This window comes from Vicugna pacos, chromosome 26 (assembly GCF_048564905.1).
Source record: "Vicugna pacos chromosome 26, VicPac4, whole genome shotgun sequence".
Lineage (NCBI taxonomy): Eukaryota > Metazoa > Chordata > Mammalia > Artiodactyla > Camelidae > Vicugna > Vicugna pacos.
Window position 1 is genome coordinate 16,627,657 of NC_133012.1, and position 17,984 is coordinate 16,645,640.

General features: G+C 61.4%; 1 protein-coding gene across 1 annotated transcript in view; it reads right to left on the reverse strand.

Moving 5' to 3' along the window:
• Window positions 1-8: 8 nt before the first annotated feature.
• LOC140689560 (uncharacterized) overlaps window positions 9-17,984 on the reverse strand; it is an 81,961-nt gene continuing 63,985 nt past the window's right edge. Inside the window, exons 15-16 of the mRNA XM_072950601.1 lie at window positions 448-534; window positions 9-107 (exon numbers count right to left, since the gene is read on the reverse strand). Coding sequence (XP_072806702.1) covers window positions 60-107; window positions 448-534 — 135 coding nt within the window. The 3' untranslated portion in view covers window positions 9-59. The remainder of the gene's footprint in view (window positions 108-447; window positions 535-17,984) is intronic.

The following is a 17,984-nucleotide window of genomic DNA, read 5'->3' on the forward strand; positions in this document are numbered from 1 at the left end:
TTTGGAAATCAATGTTGCCTTCAGCCTGAAATTGACAGAAGAGCCTGTTCTCAAGGCTCTCAGCCTTCAGGATAAAACCTCTTTTGCTCTCCCATACACACAAGCAGCTGCAGAACAGAAAGTAACATTTGTTTTGTTAGAGGTTTTACAGGGGCCCCATGAGCTGACCCACAACTGCAAAAACAAAGAATTCCTGCACCAAGGACTTTGCACCAACCACCCACAACCCCTCTCCTTTTTAGCGTAAAAGGAGCCTGAATTCTCACTCGGAGAAGGTGGCTCTCCAGGACATTAGCCTGCCATCTTCTCGGTCAGCTGGCTTTCCAAATCAACTCACTATTCTTTACCCCGACACCGCGTCTCCCGATTTCTTGGCCTGTCGTGCGACTTGCGGAATGAGTGTGGACTTGGAAACACAGGGAAGGAAAGCCAAGTCAGGACTCTCACCCTCTGCCTCTGCTCAGAATACCACCAACGGGTTGCTGGGACAGTGGACGGAAAACTGAGGCTGCAACACGACCATGAGCACTGGGCCTGGGTGGGAGAGATGGCGGGTGCTGTCCGAAGCGCACCCGGCCTCCTTCCGAGTCACATCACACCCACGTCCCCAGACCCAGGGAGGCCTGGAGCCCCACACAGCAGAGCGCCTCCAAACCTGCAGATGCCCAGTGACCGGTCCACTGTGCACCCTCTGGCGCCCTCCTCCCCGCTCCTCCTCCTTCTGCCCCGCTGGCTCAGCCCTGGTCCCACCACATCCTCACCCAGGGCCAGCACTGCTGCAGGAACACCCTCGGCAGGCCGCCCAGCCTCACGCCCTCAGGTCCGCACACCTGGTTGGTGCAGCTCTGCCCCTTTCCAGCCCTCACCACCGACTCTCCAACCGCCTGCTCTCCCGCCCTCCGCCCCCAGTCCTACAGAGCGCCTCCTCTGGTCACGGCATCCTGCCCTCCAGGGTCGACAGGGCCTGCACAATCCTGGGCCTGCACACAACTGGGCCTGCACACTCCTGGACCTGCGCACTCCTGGACCTACGCACACCTGGGCCTGCAGGAACCTGGGCCTGTACACTCCCGGGCCCGTTCCGTATTGTATCTGCACACTTCTGGGCCTGCACGCTCCTGGACCTGCGCACACCTGGGCCTGCACGAACTTTGGCCTGTACACTCCTGTATCTGCTCACTCTTGTGACTGCATACTCCTGGGCCTGTACAACCCTGGGCCTTCTCTCTCCTGGGCCTGCCCCAGTTCGGCCGGCACTCTCCTGGAGCTGCACACTCCTGGGCCTGACCTATCGTACGCCTGCACAGTCCTGGATCTGCACACTTCTGGACCTGCTCCCTCCTGTGCCATCACCCTTCTGGGACTGCACACTTGTGCGCCTGCACACCCCTGTGCCTGACACACCTGGGCCTGCACGCTCCTCGGCCTGCACACTCCTCTTGTCTGCACACTCCTGGGCCTCACCTATCCTACGCCTGCAGTCCTGGATCTGCACACTTCTGGGCCTGCTCCCTCCTGTGCCATCACACTTCTGGGACTGCACACTTGTGCGCCTGCACACTCCTGTGCCTGACACACCTGGGCCTGTACGCTCCTGGGCCTGTACACTCCTGGGCCAGCCCTGGCCTGGGCCTGCACACTAATAGGCCTGACACTCCTGGGAATGCACACTCCTGGGCCTGCACACTCCTCTGTCTGCACACTCCTGGGCCTGCCCCATTTGGCCCTGCCCTCTCCTGTGACGGCCCTCACCTGTCCTGCACACACCTGGGCCTGAACACTACAGGCCCTGCACACATCAGGCCCTCTACACTCCTGGGCCTGCCTTCTACTGGGACCGAACAATCCCTCGTCTGCACACTCCTGGGCCTGCACGCTCCTGGGCCTTTCCGTGCCTGGGCCTGCCCCCAATTCGGCTGGCCCTCTCCTGGACCTGCACACTCTTCGGCCTGCACACTCCTGGGACTGCACTCTCCTTGGCCTGCACACTCTTGGGCCTTCTCCCTCCTGTGCCTGCACACTCATAGGCCTGTTCCAACCTGTGCCGGCACACCTCTGGGTCTGCACACTACTGTGATGCATACTCCTGGGCCTGCACACTCCTGGACTTGTACACTCCTGGGCCTGCCCACTAATGGGCCTGCACACTCCTGGAAATGTACCATCCTGGGCCTGCACACTCCTCTGTCTGCACACTCCTAGGCCTGCACACTCCTGGGCCTGCACATCCCAGAGCCTGCACACACCTGGGCCTCTACACTCCTGGGCCAGTACACTCGAGTACCTGCTCTACCCCGTGTTTGCACACCCCTGAGACTGCACAGTCCCAGGTCTGCACACTCTTTGGCCTGCACACTCCTAGGCCTGTTCCGTCTTGTGTCTGCAGACCTCTGGGGCTGCACACTCCAGGGCCTACACACACCTGGGCCTGCACGAATCTGGGCCTGTTCACTCCTGGGCCTGCACACTCCTGTCTCTGCACACTCCTGGCCTTGGATACTCCTGGGACAGTACACTCCTGGGACTGACCTGCCCTGGGCCTGCACTCTCCTGGCCCTGGACAAGCTTCTGTCTGCACACACCTGGGGCTGCACACTCCTGGGCCTGCACACTCCTGGGCCTGCCCTCTCCTGGGCCTACACTCTCCTTGGCCTGCACACTCCTGGGCCTGCTCCCTCCTGTGCCGGCACACTCCTGGGCCTACTCCCACTTGTGCCTGCACACTCCTAGGCCTGTTCCCACCTGTGCCGGCACACTCCTGGGACTACACACTCCTATGTCTGCACACCCCTGGGCCTGCACACTCCTGGACCTGTACACTCTTGGGCCTGCACAATAATGGGCCTGCACACTCCTGGAAATGCACCCTCCTGGGCCTGCACACTCCTCTGTCTGCACACTACTAGGCCTGCACACTCCAGGGCCTGCTGACTTCTGTGTCTGCACACTCTTGGGCCTGCCTTCTCCTGGGCCCGCACAATCCCTCGTCTGCACACTCCTGGGCCTGTACGTTCCTGGGCCTTTCCTCGCCTGGGCCGCCCCCAATTAGACCCGCCCTCTCCTTGACCTGCACACTCCTGGGCCTGCACACTCCTGGGCCTGCACACTCCTGGGCATGCCCTCTCTTCGGCCTGTACACTCCTGGACCTGCACACTCCTGGACTTGTACACACCTGGGCCTGCCCTGGCCTGGGCCTGCACACTAATGGGCCTGAACACTCCTGTGCCTGCACACTCCTGGGCCTTTCCTTGCCTGCACCTGCCCCCAATTTGGCAGAACCCGGTCCCAGTATCCATCCAACCTGCAGGGGACTGTGTGGGAATCACACAAGGATGTGTGACCAGAAGGCAAAAAAAAAGCAGGGAGCCACTGTGGGGCAGCGCACCCTAGAGGCCTAGATGGGGCACTGGGCCTGAATCTGACATGACAGAACGACCTAGGAGGTCGCATGCCAGAATGGACGATATCAGAGTTGTGTTTAATTTCAACCCGCCGACAGGGAGCTGGGAAGCAGGCGGCAAGGAGGGTGACTTTCCCCAGATCCCAGGGCAGACCCCGGCCTGTGTGGGGTGTGCCCTGCTCCCCACAAGCCCTCTGTGGGGCCCTTCCTTTGCTGAGTCTGTGCATGAGCTCCCTGTGATGCCAGCCCGCAGAGGTGACAGGTGCAGTAGGTGTTTGTGGTTCTAGAGACATGATGGCTTTCCTAGGAAGCAGGGTCCTGAATGATCCCCACTGGGCCAATGGGGGATTGGGGAGACCCTGAGAAGCAGGTGGCTTGTCCAGGGTGACAGCACTGCTGGCGGGGGAGCCGGGTCTGAACCCAGCTGTGTCGTCAGAGCTGTGACCCTGGCTGCATCCAGGCCTCCCCAGGGCAATAGGAGGGGCCGAGTTGGTGTCACTGGGTGGACATGGCATGGGGTGGGAAGTGAGCCATCAGCAGCCCAGAGAGGCCCTTGGGGAGCTTTGTGTAAGGAGGAAGCTTGGGGAAGGGGACCCCAGGAAGTGACCTCACTTCCCTGGCAACAGAGCCCAACAGAACTTGGGACCCAGGTCACCAGGCACCCGCTGTGTAGAGAAGGACACTTCTCAACTGACTTGGCTGGTGAACTCAGCTCAGCTCAGACATGTTTTGTTGCATCCCAAGATCCCGAGGTCGCGGCCCCCGGAAAGCCCGCAGCAACGGCCTTTGCCAACAGTGCCGACAGTGGGTCGGGTCTCACCCCAGGCGCCTCTGGCCTTTTGGCCAGAGGGACCGAAAGGTAACACAGGGAGGCCCAGGGCAGGCCCGCCCAGGCCGGGTCACCACTCAGACCCCACCCGGGTGGCCCCACGGCCCCTTCCTGACTGGTGGCGGTGGGGCAGTCATGTTGGGGGGGGGTCCTGCCTCAAGCAAGAGCAGGCTGAGGAAGGGTCAGAGGCCTGGGGGGCCGATCACGTCCCCAGCCTGGGTCCAAGTGGGCTGGCTGGGATGTGGAGAACCGGGGCAGGGCCCTGCTGCCCGAGGTGGCGCCCATGCCCTAGGGTGTGTCTCTTGCCTCCCGGGTGACTGAGATGACCAAGGTCCCAGTCTGATCTGGCAGCAGAGGGTCGAGTGGGGCAGAAGCAGGAGTGGTCCTGGCCGGGCAGGGCTCTGAGACCTCCGGACCGGGCCGGCTGCCGGTCACTGTCATTGCAGAGCCAGACACCGCAGGATCCGGGGAACCAGGACACTCATGCCACCTCTCCAAGTGAGGGGCTGGTGTGCCACACTGTGGAAGGCCAGCACAGGCTCCAGAAGAGTCTGGGTATGAAGGGCTCCCCACCACCACGGCCTCCTGCCCAGACATCGCCCAGGTCTCTCCCCAGGATCTTGCCCAGGGCTGAGGGGCAGCTCAGCACCCCCGGCTCTGACCTGGAGCACCGTGCCCACCTCCTGGGGATTCAGGTAGAGGACCAGGAGCCCCCCGAAGCAGAGCCCAAAGGTGAGAAGGGCGGGGCCGGTGTGGGTGTGTAGGTGAGGGAGGGCGGAGGGCTGGGCCACACAGGGAGGCATCCCCAAAGTCTGTAGTTGGGACCAGAGCAAAGACTGGCCTCAGACCACCTGTCTGGAAGAATTCAGTCACAGAACAAGTGCCTGTGGGCACTTGCTCAGTGGGAGCTGCCTGCAAAGCTCTGGGAAGATTTCTGTCCTTGAAAAGGCACGTGGAAAGGGAGGCATGTGGGTACCTTTTTCCAGGTTGTGCCTGAGCAGAACCACTAGACTTAAAGCTCTCTCCACGTCCAACAGTTACAGGTCCAGAGCAGGCAGAGGCAGGGGAAGACGCCAGAAAACAAAAACAGGACCACCAGGGTCCAGCACGAGACCGCGAACACCCTCCAGCTGCTCCTGCTGAACATGAAGATCCTGCTGCTCCAGCTGCATATGAAGAGCCTGCCGCTCCTGCTGATCTTGCCACTCCCGAAGAGCCTGCAGCTCCTACTGATCTTGCCGCTCCTGAACAGCCTGCAGCTCCTGAAGAGCCCGCCGCTCCTGAAGCGCCTGCCATTCCTGCTGATCTAGCTGCTCCTGAAGAGCCTGCTGCTCCTGCTCATCTAGCCGCTCCTGAACAGCCTGCAGCTCCTGAAAAGCCTGCAGCTCCTGAAGAGCCTGCCGCTCCTGCTGATCTTGCCACTCCTGAAGAGCCTGCTGCTCCTGCTGCTCTAGCCGCTCCTGAAGAGCCCGCCACTCCTGAAGAACCTGCCGCTCCTGCTGATCTAGCCGCTCCTGAAGAGCCCGCCATTCCTGCTGATCAAGCCGCTCCTGAAGAGCCTGCCGCTTCTGCTGATCTAGCCGCTCCTGAAGAGCCTGCCGCTCCTGAAGAGCCCGCCGATCCTGAAGAGCCTGCTGTTCCTGCTGATCTAGCCGCTCCTGAAGCGCCTGCCATTCCTGCTGATCTAGCCACTCCTGAAGAGCCCGCTGCTCCTGCTAATCTAGCCGCTCCTGAACAGCCTGCAGCTCCTGAAGAGCCTGCCGCTCCTGCTGATCTTGCCACTCCTGAAGAGCCTGCCGCTCCTGCTGCTCTAGCCGCTCCTGAAGAGCCCGCCACTCCTGAAGAACCTGCCGCTCCTGCTGATCTAGCCGCTCCTGAAGAGCCTGCCGCTCCTGCTGATCTTGCCACTCCTGAAGACCCTGCAGCTCCTGCTGATCTTGCCACTCCTGAAGAGCCTGCAGCTCCTGCTGATCTTGCCGCTCCTGAAGAGCCCGCTACTCCTGAAGAGCCCGCCGCTCCTGCTGATCTTGCCACTCCTGAAGAGCCTGCAGCTCCTACTGATCTTGCCGCTCCTGAACAGCCTGCAGCTACTGAAGAGCCCGACGCTCCTGAAGAACCTGCCGCTCCTGCAGATCTAGCCGCTCCTGAAGAGCCCGCCATTCCTGCTGATCTAGCCGCTCCTGAAGCGCCTGCCGCTCCTGCTGATCTAGCCACTCCAGAAGAGCCCGCTGCTCCTGATCATCTAGCCGCTCCAGAACAGCCTGCAGCTCTTGAAAAGCCTGCAGCTCCTGAAGAGCCTGCCGCTCCTGCTGCTCTAGCCGCTCCTGAAGAGCCCGCTGCTCCTGCTGATCTAGCCGCTCCTGAAGAGCCCGCCGCTCCTGAAGAGCCCGCCGGTCCTGCTGATCTAGCCGCTCCTGAAGAGCCTGAAGCTCCTGAAGAGCCTGCCGCTCCTGCTGATCTTGCCACCCCTGAAGAGCCTGCAGCTCCTGCTGATCTTGCCGCTCCTGAAGAGCCCGCCGCTCCTGAAGAACCTGCCGTTCCTGCTGATCTAGCCGCTCCTGAAGAGCCTGCCGCTCCTGCTGATCTTGCTGCTCCTGAAAAGCCTGCAGATCCTGCACCTGCACCTGCGCCGCTGGGCAGTGGAGAACCATTTCGGGCATCATCACCCCTTAGGGCTGAGCCCCCTCTGCCCCCTCCTACACCTTCTCCAAAATCCCAACATGTATCCCCTCCCCTACCCGAAGTTGACTTCCCTACCCCTGAATTTGCTTTTGTTTTCTTCTTCTTTAGTTTAGTTTATTTGTTTTACATCATTTATGGCATTCTATAATTTTCCATTTCCCACTTCCTTTAATAAAATACAGATTTTTTCCCTTTTAAACTGCATTTCAGGAACATTAAGTGCATTCCCATGCTGTCCGACCATCACTACCATGTAGTTTTATGCTATTTATGCCCGTGAAGTACATCCCACCACGGCCTCAAACCCCTCATCTGAGGACGGACTGATGCCTGAAATGGTGGGAGATGACAGGTGTGGGCACGTTGCTGGGATCAGAGTTGATCCCAGGGAACCCACTGTATTGATGGGCAGCAGGTTCAGTGTCCAGGTGCTCTGTTCCGGGGAGGGCGGCTAGAGATGTGCAGAGTCCCCTCCCAGCGGTCCCCGTGCCTGTGTTGGGAACTGACCATCAAGGGGGGCCTGGTGAATGAACCGGACGCTAGAAAGGGACACCCCTAACTCCCCCAATTTGGAAGGCGGGGCTCCTTCTCCCTGCTGAGTGATGTGGCAACTGAGAATATCACACCCCCCACGCCCTAGCAGAAACTTCTCCTCTCACAGAGCCCACCCTCCCATGGGTCCCACTTTCCCCTGAACCCAGAGGCAGAGCCCCTCTGCCAGACAAGGGATGGGTAGGAGGGGTGGCTGCAACCTTACGGGAGTGGGCGTGCACCGTGCTTGACCCCTGAGCTCCCAGCTGTGCAGCAGAGGCCCAGGGAGGACTTGCCAGGGAGGGCCGCAGGGCAGGGGCAGGGCTGAGTTCTGCATGAATCCTGACTATGCGGGGGCCGAGGGACCTGGTTTTGAGCCACGTCCTGGGTCTGGGCACGATGCCTTGTGATCCCACAAGGGAGACCTCTCTGCTCTCATTGTTCAGATGGGAAGACTTGAGCCTGCCCACCTGAAGCGACGCCCTGCTTCCCCAATTGGGGAGGAGGCTGAGTTGGACTGGGCCCCACAATCTTCAAGGAAGATTGCTCTCCCCAAGGTTGGCTCTCTGGGTATAAACCTGGGCAAGGGAGTCCTGACTACCCCCTGCGCCTGCTCTGTGCTGGTAACCTCAGTACACAGAAGCCTTGAGTCTCAGTCCACCCAGGAACCAAACGTTCACCCGCCTACAGCAGAGACAACTGAGGCTCAAAGAGGAAGGTCTGCCCTGGAGATGGTGTGGAGGCCCAAGTCTCAGAAGACAGGTGAAGCCAGGGTCTCAAGGATACTGCACAAACAGGACTTCACTCTGAACTGGGAATGTTGTGGAAAGACCCTGGGGGCCAGGGTGGAGGAGATGGGAAGCAGACCAGAGCCCGGGGGAAGGCAGGGAGCCCCAGGAATGCCTCCATGCCCTCGGCACAGGGCAGGGGAGCAGCTCTGAAGATATGACAGCCGAGGCTGCCCAGGGGGCCTTCATCACTACCACTTTGCTCGGATGACCTCAACAGCCCCATGACCACACCCATTTGACAGATGCAGACAGACACCAAGTTAGCCACCAGGCTGACAAGGAGAGGAGCTGGGATCAAATCCAGGATCAGATTCCAAGTGCTCCGCTCGCTGGCCCCAGACTAAGCCTGCCTGCCAAAACCGACCCCAGGGCCTCCCGCCTGGCACTCTATATATACCTCAGTGGGCTCCCCTGCTGAGCCATCCCATCCCATCCCATCACACTGAGACAAAAGCACAGAGGCCTGGGGTCCAGGAGACAGGACTGGTAGCAGGGCCAGGGTGGGCACGTTCTGCCCACCCCCCTTTGCTGCCCCAGCCCAGGTGTCAAGTGGAAGCCTGACTGACGTGGAAACTGGCAGTGGGTGGGAGAGACAGGATGCCCCTTAGTTTCCCTGGCAACTGCTGCAGAACTGAGTCTTTCAGGATAAATTCAAGTTAGGCCTCAGCTGCTGAAACACCCATTATTTCAAGGCTGGTTACCTTGGTGACCCAGGTGGTGAGGACGTGGTGGGAGGAGGGGGTGGAGAGGCCAGGCAGGGGGCCACCGGCTCAGAGGACAGGCTGACCCTCAGACCTAGACATGACCCTGGTCACACACTGAGCCTTGAATTTCATCACAGACTGACCTCGGGTCCTGACACAGGGTGCCTGGCCCTTATCACAGACGAGCCCTGTTCCTGGTCCCAGACCGCCACCTGAGCTTGGCCGCGCAACCACCACGGAGGGACACTCAGCGAGTGGTGACTGCTACTTCTGTTATCATTGCTGTGCCGTTAACGTGCGTCCCACTCACAGCTGACACCTAACGAATGTCATTCAGACTAGCGTAACCGCAATGGGGGACTGTTCGCAAGGACTCCTGGGGCCCACAGTGCTCGGCAGAGGCTCGCAGGACCCCCTCTGCTGGGTGGCCACAGGGCTCCTGGGCTGGGTGGGCTGTGAGGGGGCAGCAGAGGAGTGGGCAAGGCTGGGGGGAGGGCTGCCCCTCCAGGCCCAGAAGGAAGCAGCCATTCTCCCCCGGCTCAACGCCCCCTCTGTCTGGAAGCCTCACTTTCATCTCATTACCTGATAAACTGAGCAAATGAACGGCAGCCAGGCAGCCTTGGCCACCCAGGAGACAGGGCACACGGTCAGGGGGCTCCCAGCCTCCTTCCCACCCTGGCGCCCCAGCCTGCAGGCTATGGCCTCTCTGGCCCACGGGGCCTCAGTCGGCCGGGATGAGGGCCCTGGGAGAGGCCCGCATCCTGCTAGGCCTTCCTGCTTCCTGGGCAGAGCTCTCCCCAGCCCAGCAGGTGAGGCAGCAGAGGCAGTGGGTCCGCCCCTGTCCATTCCTGCCCTGTCCTCGCCCACCAGGCCGGTTCCCCAGGCATCCAGGCCGTACTCCACGACCTGTGAAGTTAGGGCGTGTCCTGGGGCATGGAGTTCCTCCTCAGCCCAGTACATGGATGTGCAAATGAGGACCACAGGGGACAGGACAGCTCTCTGAATTCCCCCACCCAGTCCCCAGTCCCCTCCACCCTAGCCCCCATGGGTCCTGACTTGGGCCATCTGTCCAGAGGCAGGCAAACGCAGAGAAGACTACCATGAGAGGGAGAGGGATACAGAGCTAAGAGGCCAGGAGAGCAGGAGAGCAGCTGCAGAGGTGCAGCCAGGCAGGGACAGAGGTGGAGGACAGGGGACAGTTGCTCAGGCCCAACAAACACTTCCCACTTGAGCCTGCACATTCCTGGGCCTGCACACTGCTGGGCCTGCACAAACCTGGGCCTGCACGAACCTGGGACTCTTGACAGCCGTGCCTGCCCTCTCCTAGGCATTCACACTCCTGGAACTGCACACTCATTGGCCTGCACCCACCTGGAGCTGCACAATCATGAGCCTGCACATACTTGGGCCTGCACCCTGCTGGGCCTGCACATTTCTGGGCCTGCCTTCTCCTGGGCCCGCACAATCCCTCATCTGCACACTCCTGGGCCTGGACATTCCTGGGCCTGCAGAGTACTGGGCCTGTATACCCCTGGGCCTGCACACTCCTGTCTCTGCACACTTCGGGTTCTGCACACCCCTCGGTCTGTATACTCCTGGGCCTGTACACACCTGGGCCTGCACACTCCTCTGTCTGCACACTCCTGGGCCAGCACACCCATGGAACTGCACACTCTGGTGTCTTCACACTCCTGGGCCTGCACGCTCCTGGGCCTTTCCTCACCTGGGCCTGCCCCCAGTTCGGCCCGCCCTCTCCTGGACCTGCACACTCTTGGGCCTGCACACTCCTGGGCCTGCACACTCCTGTCTCTGCACACTCCGGGGTCTGCACACTCCTCGGTCTGTATACTCCTGGGCCTGTACACTCATGGGCCTGCCGTGGCCTTGGCCTGCACGCTCCTGGTCCTGCACACACCTCTGTCTGCACACTCCTGGGCCTGCATACCCCTGCATCTTCACACTCCTGGGCCTGCACAACCCAGAGCCTGCACAGATCGGGGCCTCTACACACCTGGGCCAGTACACACGTGTGCTTGCTCCCCCCCGTGTCTGCAAACTCCTGGGACTGCACATTCCTGGGTCTGCACACACCTTGGCCTGCACACTCATGGGCCTGTTCCGTCTTGTGTCTGCATACCTCTGGGCCTGCACACTCCAGGGCCTGCACACACCTGGGCCTGCACGAACCTGGGCCTCTTGACTCCTGGGCCTGCCCTTTCCTAGGCCTGCCCACTCCTGTGCCTACACATTCCTGGGCCTGCACACTCCTGGACCTGTACACTCCTGGGCGTGCCCTGGCATGGGCCTGCACACAAATGGGCCTGCACTCTCCAGGGACTGCACCCTCCTGGGCCTGCACACTCCTCTGTCTGCACACTCCTGGGCCTGCCCCAAATTGCCCTGCCCTCTCCTGTGACGGCCCTCACAAGTCCTGCACACTCCTAGGCCTGCACACTCGTGTACCTCCTCCCTCCTGTGCCTGCACACTCCTGGCCATGTACACTCATGGGCCTGCCCTCTGCATGGCGTGCACGGTCCTAGGACTCCCCATTCCTGCGCCTGGACACCCTTGGGCCTGCCCTCTCCTGGGCCTGCACACTCTGGGGCCTGCCCTCACCTGGTTCTGCACACTACTGGGACTGTACACCCCTGGACCTGTACACTGCTGTGCCTTCCCTGGTCTGGGCCTTCCCTGGCCTGGGCCTGAAAACTACTGGGCCTGAAAACTGCTGGAACTGCACACTCATTGGCCTGCAAACTCCAGGACCTGCACAATCTTGGGCTTGAACACACCTGGGCCTGTATACTCCTGGGCCTGCACACTCCTGTCTCTGCACACTGTGGTGTTTGCACACGCCTGGGCCTGCACGAACGTGGGCCTGTACACTCCTGGGCCTGCACACACCTGAGTCTGCACACTCCGGGGTCTGCACACTCCTCGGTCTGTATACTCCTGGGTTGTACACTCCTGGGCCTGACCTGGCCTGGGCCTGCACGCTCCTGGGCCTGCACACTCCTCTGTCTGCACACTTCTGGGCATGCACAACCCTAGACCCTATACTCCTGGGCCTGCGCATCCCAGAGCCTGAACACACCTGGGCCTCTATACTCCTGGGCCACTACTCTCATGTGCCTGCTCCGCCCCGTGTCTACACACTCCTGGCACTGCACAGTCCTGGACCTGCACACTCCTGGGCCTGCCCTGGCCTGGGCCTGCACACTAATGGGCCTACACACACCTAGGAATGCACCCTCCTGGGCCTGCACACTCCTCTGTCTGCACACTCGTGGGCCTTCCCTGGTCTGGGCCTTCCCTGGCCTGGGCCTGCAAACTACTGGGCCTGCAAACTCCTGGAACTGCACACTCATTGGCCTGCACACTCCAGGACCTGCACAATCTTGGGCTTGAACACACCTAGGCCTGTATACTCCTGGACCTGCACACTCCTGTCTTGCACACTCTGGTGTTTGCACACGCCTGGGCCTGCACGAACTTTGGCCTGTACACACCTGGGCCTGCACACTCCTGTATCTGCTCACTTCTGAGACTGCATACACCTGGGCCTGCAAACTCCTGGGCCTGTACACTCCTGGGCCTGAACACTCCTGGACCTGTACACTCCTGGGCATGCCCTGGCCTGGGCCTGCACACTAATGGTGCTACACCCACCTAGGAATGCACACTCATGGGCCTGCACACTCCTGGGCCTGCCGACTCCTGAGCCTGCATTCTCCTGGTCCTTTCCTCGCCTGGGCCACCACCTATTAGGCCCGCCCTCTCTTTGACGTGCACACGCTTGGGCCTGCTCACTCCTCTGTCTGCACACCCCTGCGCCTTGACACCCCTGGACCTGCACACTCCGGGGCCTGCGCATCCCATGGCCTGCACACACCTGGGCCTCTACACTCCTGGGCCAGTACAGTCATGTGCCTGTTCCGCCCCGTGTCTGCACACTCTTGGGACCGCACAGTCCTGGCTATGCACACTCCTTGGCCTGCAGACTCCTAGGCCTGTTCGACTTCTGTCTGCACACCTCTGGGCCTGCACACTACAGGGCCTGCACATACCTGGGCCTGCACGAACCTGGGCCTCTTCACTGCTGGTCCTGCCCTCTCCTAGGCCTGCACACTCCTGGAACTGTACACTCATGGGCCTGCACACTCCTGGACCTGAACAATCTTGAGCCTGCACAATCCTGGGCCTGTACGCTCCTGGGCCTGCACACTCCTGTGCCTGCCCTCTCTTGGCCCTGCACTCTCCTTGGCCTGCACACTCCTGGCCTGTTCCCTCCTGTGCCGGCACACTCCTGGGACTGCACACTCCTGGGCCTGCCCTGGCCTGGGCCTGCACCCTCCTCTGTCTGCACACTCCTGGGACTGCACAGCCCTGAGCCTGTACACTCCTGGACCTGCACACTTCTGTCTCTGCACACTCTGGTGTCTGCACACTCCTGGACATGCACACTCCTGGGCCTGTACACTCCTAGGCCTGCCTTATCCTGGCCCTGGACACTCTTCTGTCTGCACACTCCTGGGGCTGCACACTCTTGGGCCTGCACACTCCTGGACCTGTACAATCCTGGGCCTTCCCTGGTCTGGGTCTTCCCTGGCCTGGTCCTGCACACTAATGGGCCTGAACACTCCTGGTCCTGTACACACCTCGGCCTGCACCCTACTGGTCCTGCACACTCCTCTGTTTGCACACACATGGAACTGCACACCCCTTGGCCTGCACACTCCCAGACCTGCACAATCTTGAGCCTGCACAATCCTGGGCCTGTACACTCCTGGGCCTACACACCCCCAGGCCTGCACACTGCTGGGCCTGCACACTCCTGAGCCTCCCTTCTCCTGGGCCTGCACAATCCCTCATCTGCACACTCCTAGGCCTGCACACCCTTGGGCCTGCACACTCCTGGGCCTGCACACTCCTGTCTCTGCACACTCCGGGGACTGCACAGTCCTCGGTCTGTATACTCCTGGGCCTGTACACTCCTGGGCCTGCCGTGGCCTGGGCCTGCACACTCCTCAGCCTGCACACTCCTCTGTCTGCACACTCCTGGGCCTGCACACACCTGGGCAGGCACACTCCAGGGCCCTCTGACACCTGTGCCTGCACACTCTTGGGCCTGTCTTCTCCTGGGCCCGCATGAACCTGGGCCTCTTCACTGCTGGTCCTGCCCTCTCCTAAGCCTGCACACTCCTGGAACTGCACACTCATGGGCCTGCAGACTCCTGGACCTGCACAATCTTGAGCCTGCACCATCCTGGGCCTGTACGCTCCTGGGCCTGCACACTCCTGTGCCTGCCCTCTCTTGGCCCTGCACTCTCCTGTGCCTGCACACTCCTGGGCCTGCTCCCACCTATGCCTGCACCCTCCTAGGCCTGTTCCCACGTGTGCCGGCACACTCCTGGGACTGCACACTCCTGGGCCTGCACACTCCTGTGCCTGCCCTCTCTTGGCCCTGCACTCTCCTTGGCCTGCACACTCCTGGCCTGTTCCCTCCTGTGCCTGCACACTCCTGGGCCTGCTCCCACCTATGCCTGCACACTCCTAGGCCTGTTCCCACGTGTGCCGGCACACTCCTGGGACTGCACACTCCTGGGCCTGCCCTGGCCTGGGCCTGCACCCTCCTCTGTCTGCACACTCCTGGGACTGCACAGCCCTGAGCCTGTACACTCCTGGACCTGCACACTTCTGTCTCTGCACACTCTGGTGTCTGCACACTCCTGGGCCTGTACACTCCTAGGCCTGCCCTATCCTGGCCCTGGACACTCTTCTGTCTGCACACGCCTGGGGCTGCACACTCCTGGGCCTGCACACCCCTGGGCATGCCCTCTCCTGGGCCTGCAAACTCCTGGGCCTGCACACTCCTCTGTCTGCACACTCCGGGGCCTTCCCTCTCCTGGGCCTGCCCCCAGTTCGGCCGGCACTCTCCTGGAGCTGCACACTCCTGGGCCTGACCTATCGTACGCCTGCACAGTCCTGGATCTGCACACTTCTGGACCTGCTCCCTCCTGTGCCATCACCCTTCTGGAACTGCACATTGGGCGCCTGCACACTCCTGTGCCTGACACACCTGGGCCTGCACGCTCCTCGGCCTGCACACTCCTCTTGTCTGCACACTCCTCTTGTCTGCACACTCCTGGGCCTGTTCCGTCTTGTGTCTTCACACCTCTCGGCCTGCGCACTCCAGGGCCTGAACACACCTGGGCCTGCACGAACCTGGGCCTGTTCACTCCTGGGCCTGCCCTCTCCTTGGCCGGCACGAACCTGGGCCTAAACACCCCTGGGCCTGCCCTGGCCTGGGCCTGCACACTAATGGGGCTGCACACACCTAGGAATGCACCCACCTGGGCCTACACACTCTTCTGTCTGTACACTCCTGGGCCTGCACACTCCTGGGCATGCACACTCCTCTGTCTGCACACTCCTCGGCCTACACACTCCTAGGCCTGCACACTCCTGGGCCTGCTGACCCCTGTGTCTGCACACTCTTGGGCCTGCACACACCTGGACCTGTACCATCCTGGGCCTTCCCTGGACTGGGTCTTCCCTGGCCTGGGCCTGCACACTACTGGGCCCGCACACTTCTGCAACTGCACACTCATCGGCCTGCAAAGGCACGACCTGCACAATATTGGGCCTGAACACACATAGGCCTTTATCCTCCTGGATCTGCACACTCCTGGGCCTGCACACTGCTGGACCTGCACAGCACTGGGCCTAAACACACCTGGGCCTGCACACTCCTTCTCTGCACACTCCTATCTCTGCACACTCTGGTGTCTACACACTCCAGGGCCTGCACGAACCTAGGCCTGCTCCCTCCTGTGCCTGCATACTCCTGGGCCTGCTCCCACCTGTGCCTGCACACTCCTAGCCCTGTTCCCACCTGTGCTGGCACATTCCTGGGACTGCACACTTCTGTGCCTGCACACTTTTGGGCCTGCACACCCCTGGGCCTGCACACTCCTGGACCTGTACACTCCTGGGCCTTCCCTGGTCTGGGCATTCCCTGGCCTGGGCCTGCAAACTCCTGGGCCTATACACTCCTGGGCCTGCACACTCCTGTACCTGTACACACCTGGGCCTGCCCTGGCCTGGGACTGCACACTAATGGGGCTGCACACACCTAGGAATGCACCCCCCTGGGCCTGCACACTCCTCTGTCTGCACACTCCTGGGCCTGCATAACCCTGGATCTGCACACTCCTGGGCCTGCGCATCCCAGAGCATGCACAGATCTGGGCCTCTACACACCTGGGCCAGTACACACGTGTGCTTGCTCCCCCCCGTGTCTGCAAACTCCTGGGACTGCACATTCCTGGGTCTGCAACACCTTGGCTTGCACACTCATGGGCCTGTTCCGTCTTGTGTCTGCATACCTGTGGGCCTGCACACCCCAGGGCCTGCACACACCTGGGCCTGCACGAACGTGGGCCTCTTGAATCCTGGGCCTGCCCTTTCCTAGGCCTGCCCACACCTGTGCCTACACATTCCTGGGCCTGCACACTCCTGGACCTGTACACTCCTGGGCGTACCCTGGCATGCGCCTGCACACTAATGGGCCTGCACTCTCCAGGGACTGCACCCTCCTGGGCCTGCACACTCCTCTGTCTGCACACTCCTGGGCCTGCCCCAAATTGCCCTGCCCTCTCCTGTGACGGCCCTCACAAGTCCTGCACACTCCTAGGCCTGCACACTCGTGTACCTCCTCCCTCCTGTGCCTGCACACTCCTGGCCATGTACACTCATGGGCCTGCCCTCTGCATGGCGTGCACGGTCCTAGGACTCCCCATTCCTGCGCCTAGACACCCTAGGGCCTGCCCTCTCCTGGGCCTGCACACTCTGGGGCCTGCCCTCACCTGGTTCTGCACACTACTGGGACTGTACACCCCTGGACCTGTACACTGCTGTGCCTTCCCTGGTCTGAGTCTTCCCTGGCCTGGGCCTGAAAACTACTGGGCCTGAAAACTGCTGGAACTGCACACTCATTGGCCTGTAAACTCCAGGACCTGCACAACCTTGGGCTTGAACACACCTGGGCCTGTATACTCCTGGGCCTGCACACTCCTGTCTCTGCCCACTGTGGTGTTAGCACACGCCTGGGCCTGCAAGAACGTGGGCCTGTACACTCCTGGGCCTGCACACACCTGAGTCTGCACACTCCGGGGTCTGCACACTCCTCGGTCTGTATACTCCTGGGTTGTACACTCCTGGGCCTGACCTGGCCTGGGCCTGCACGCTCCTGGGCCTGCACACTCCTCTGTCTGCACACTTCTGGGCATGCACAACCCTAGACCCTACACTCCTGGGCCTGCGCATCCCAGAGCCTGAACACACCTGGGCCTCTATACTCCTGGGCCACTACTCTCATGTGCCTGCTCCGCCCCGTGTCTACACACTCCTGGCACTGCACAGTCCTGGACCTGCACACTCCTGGGCCTGCCCTGGCCTGGGCCTGAACACTAATGGGCCTACACACACCTAGGAATGCACCCTCCTGGGCCTGCACACTCCTCTGTCTGCACACTCGTGGGCCTTCCCTGGTCTGGGCCTTCCCTGGCCTGGGCCTGCAAACTATTGGGCCTGCAAACTCCTGGAACTGCACACTCATTGGCCTGCACACTCCAGGACCTGCACAATCTTGGGCTTGAACACACCTAGGCCTGTATACTCCTGGACCTGCACACTCCTGTCTCTGCACACTCTGGAGTTTGCACACGCCTGGGCCTGCACGAACCTGGGCCTGTACACACCTGGGCCTGCACACTCCTTTATCTGCTCACTCCTGAGACTGCATACACCTGGGCCTGCACATTCCTGTATCTGCTCACTCCTGAGACTGCATACTCCTGGGCCTGCAAACTCCTGGGCATGTACAATCCTGGGCCTGCACACTCCTGGACCTGTACACTCCTGGGCCTGCCCTGGCCTGGGCCTGCACACTAATGGGGCTGCACACACCTAGGAATGCACCCTCCTGGGCCTACACACTCCTCTGTGTGCACACTCCTGAGCCTGCACACCCCTGGGCCTGCA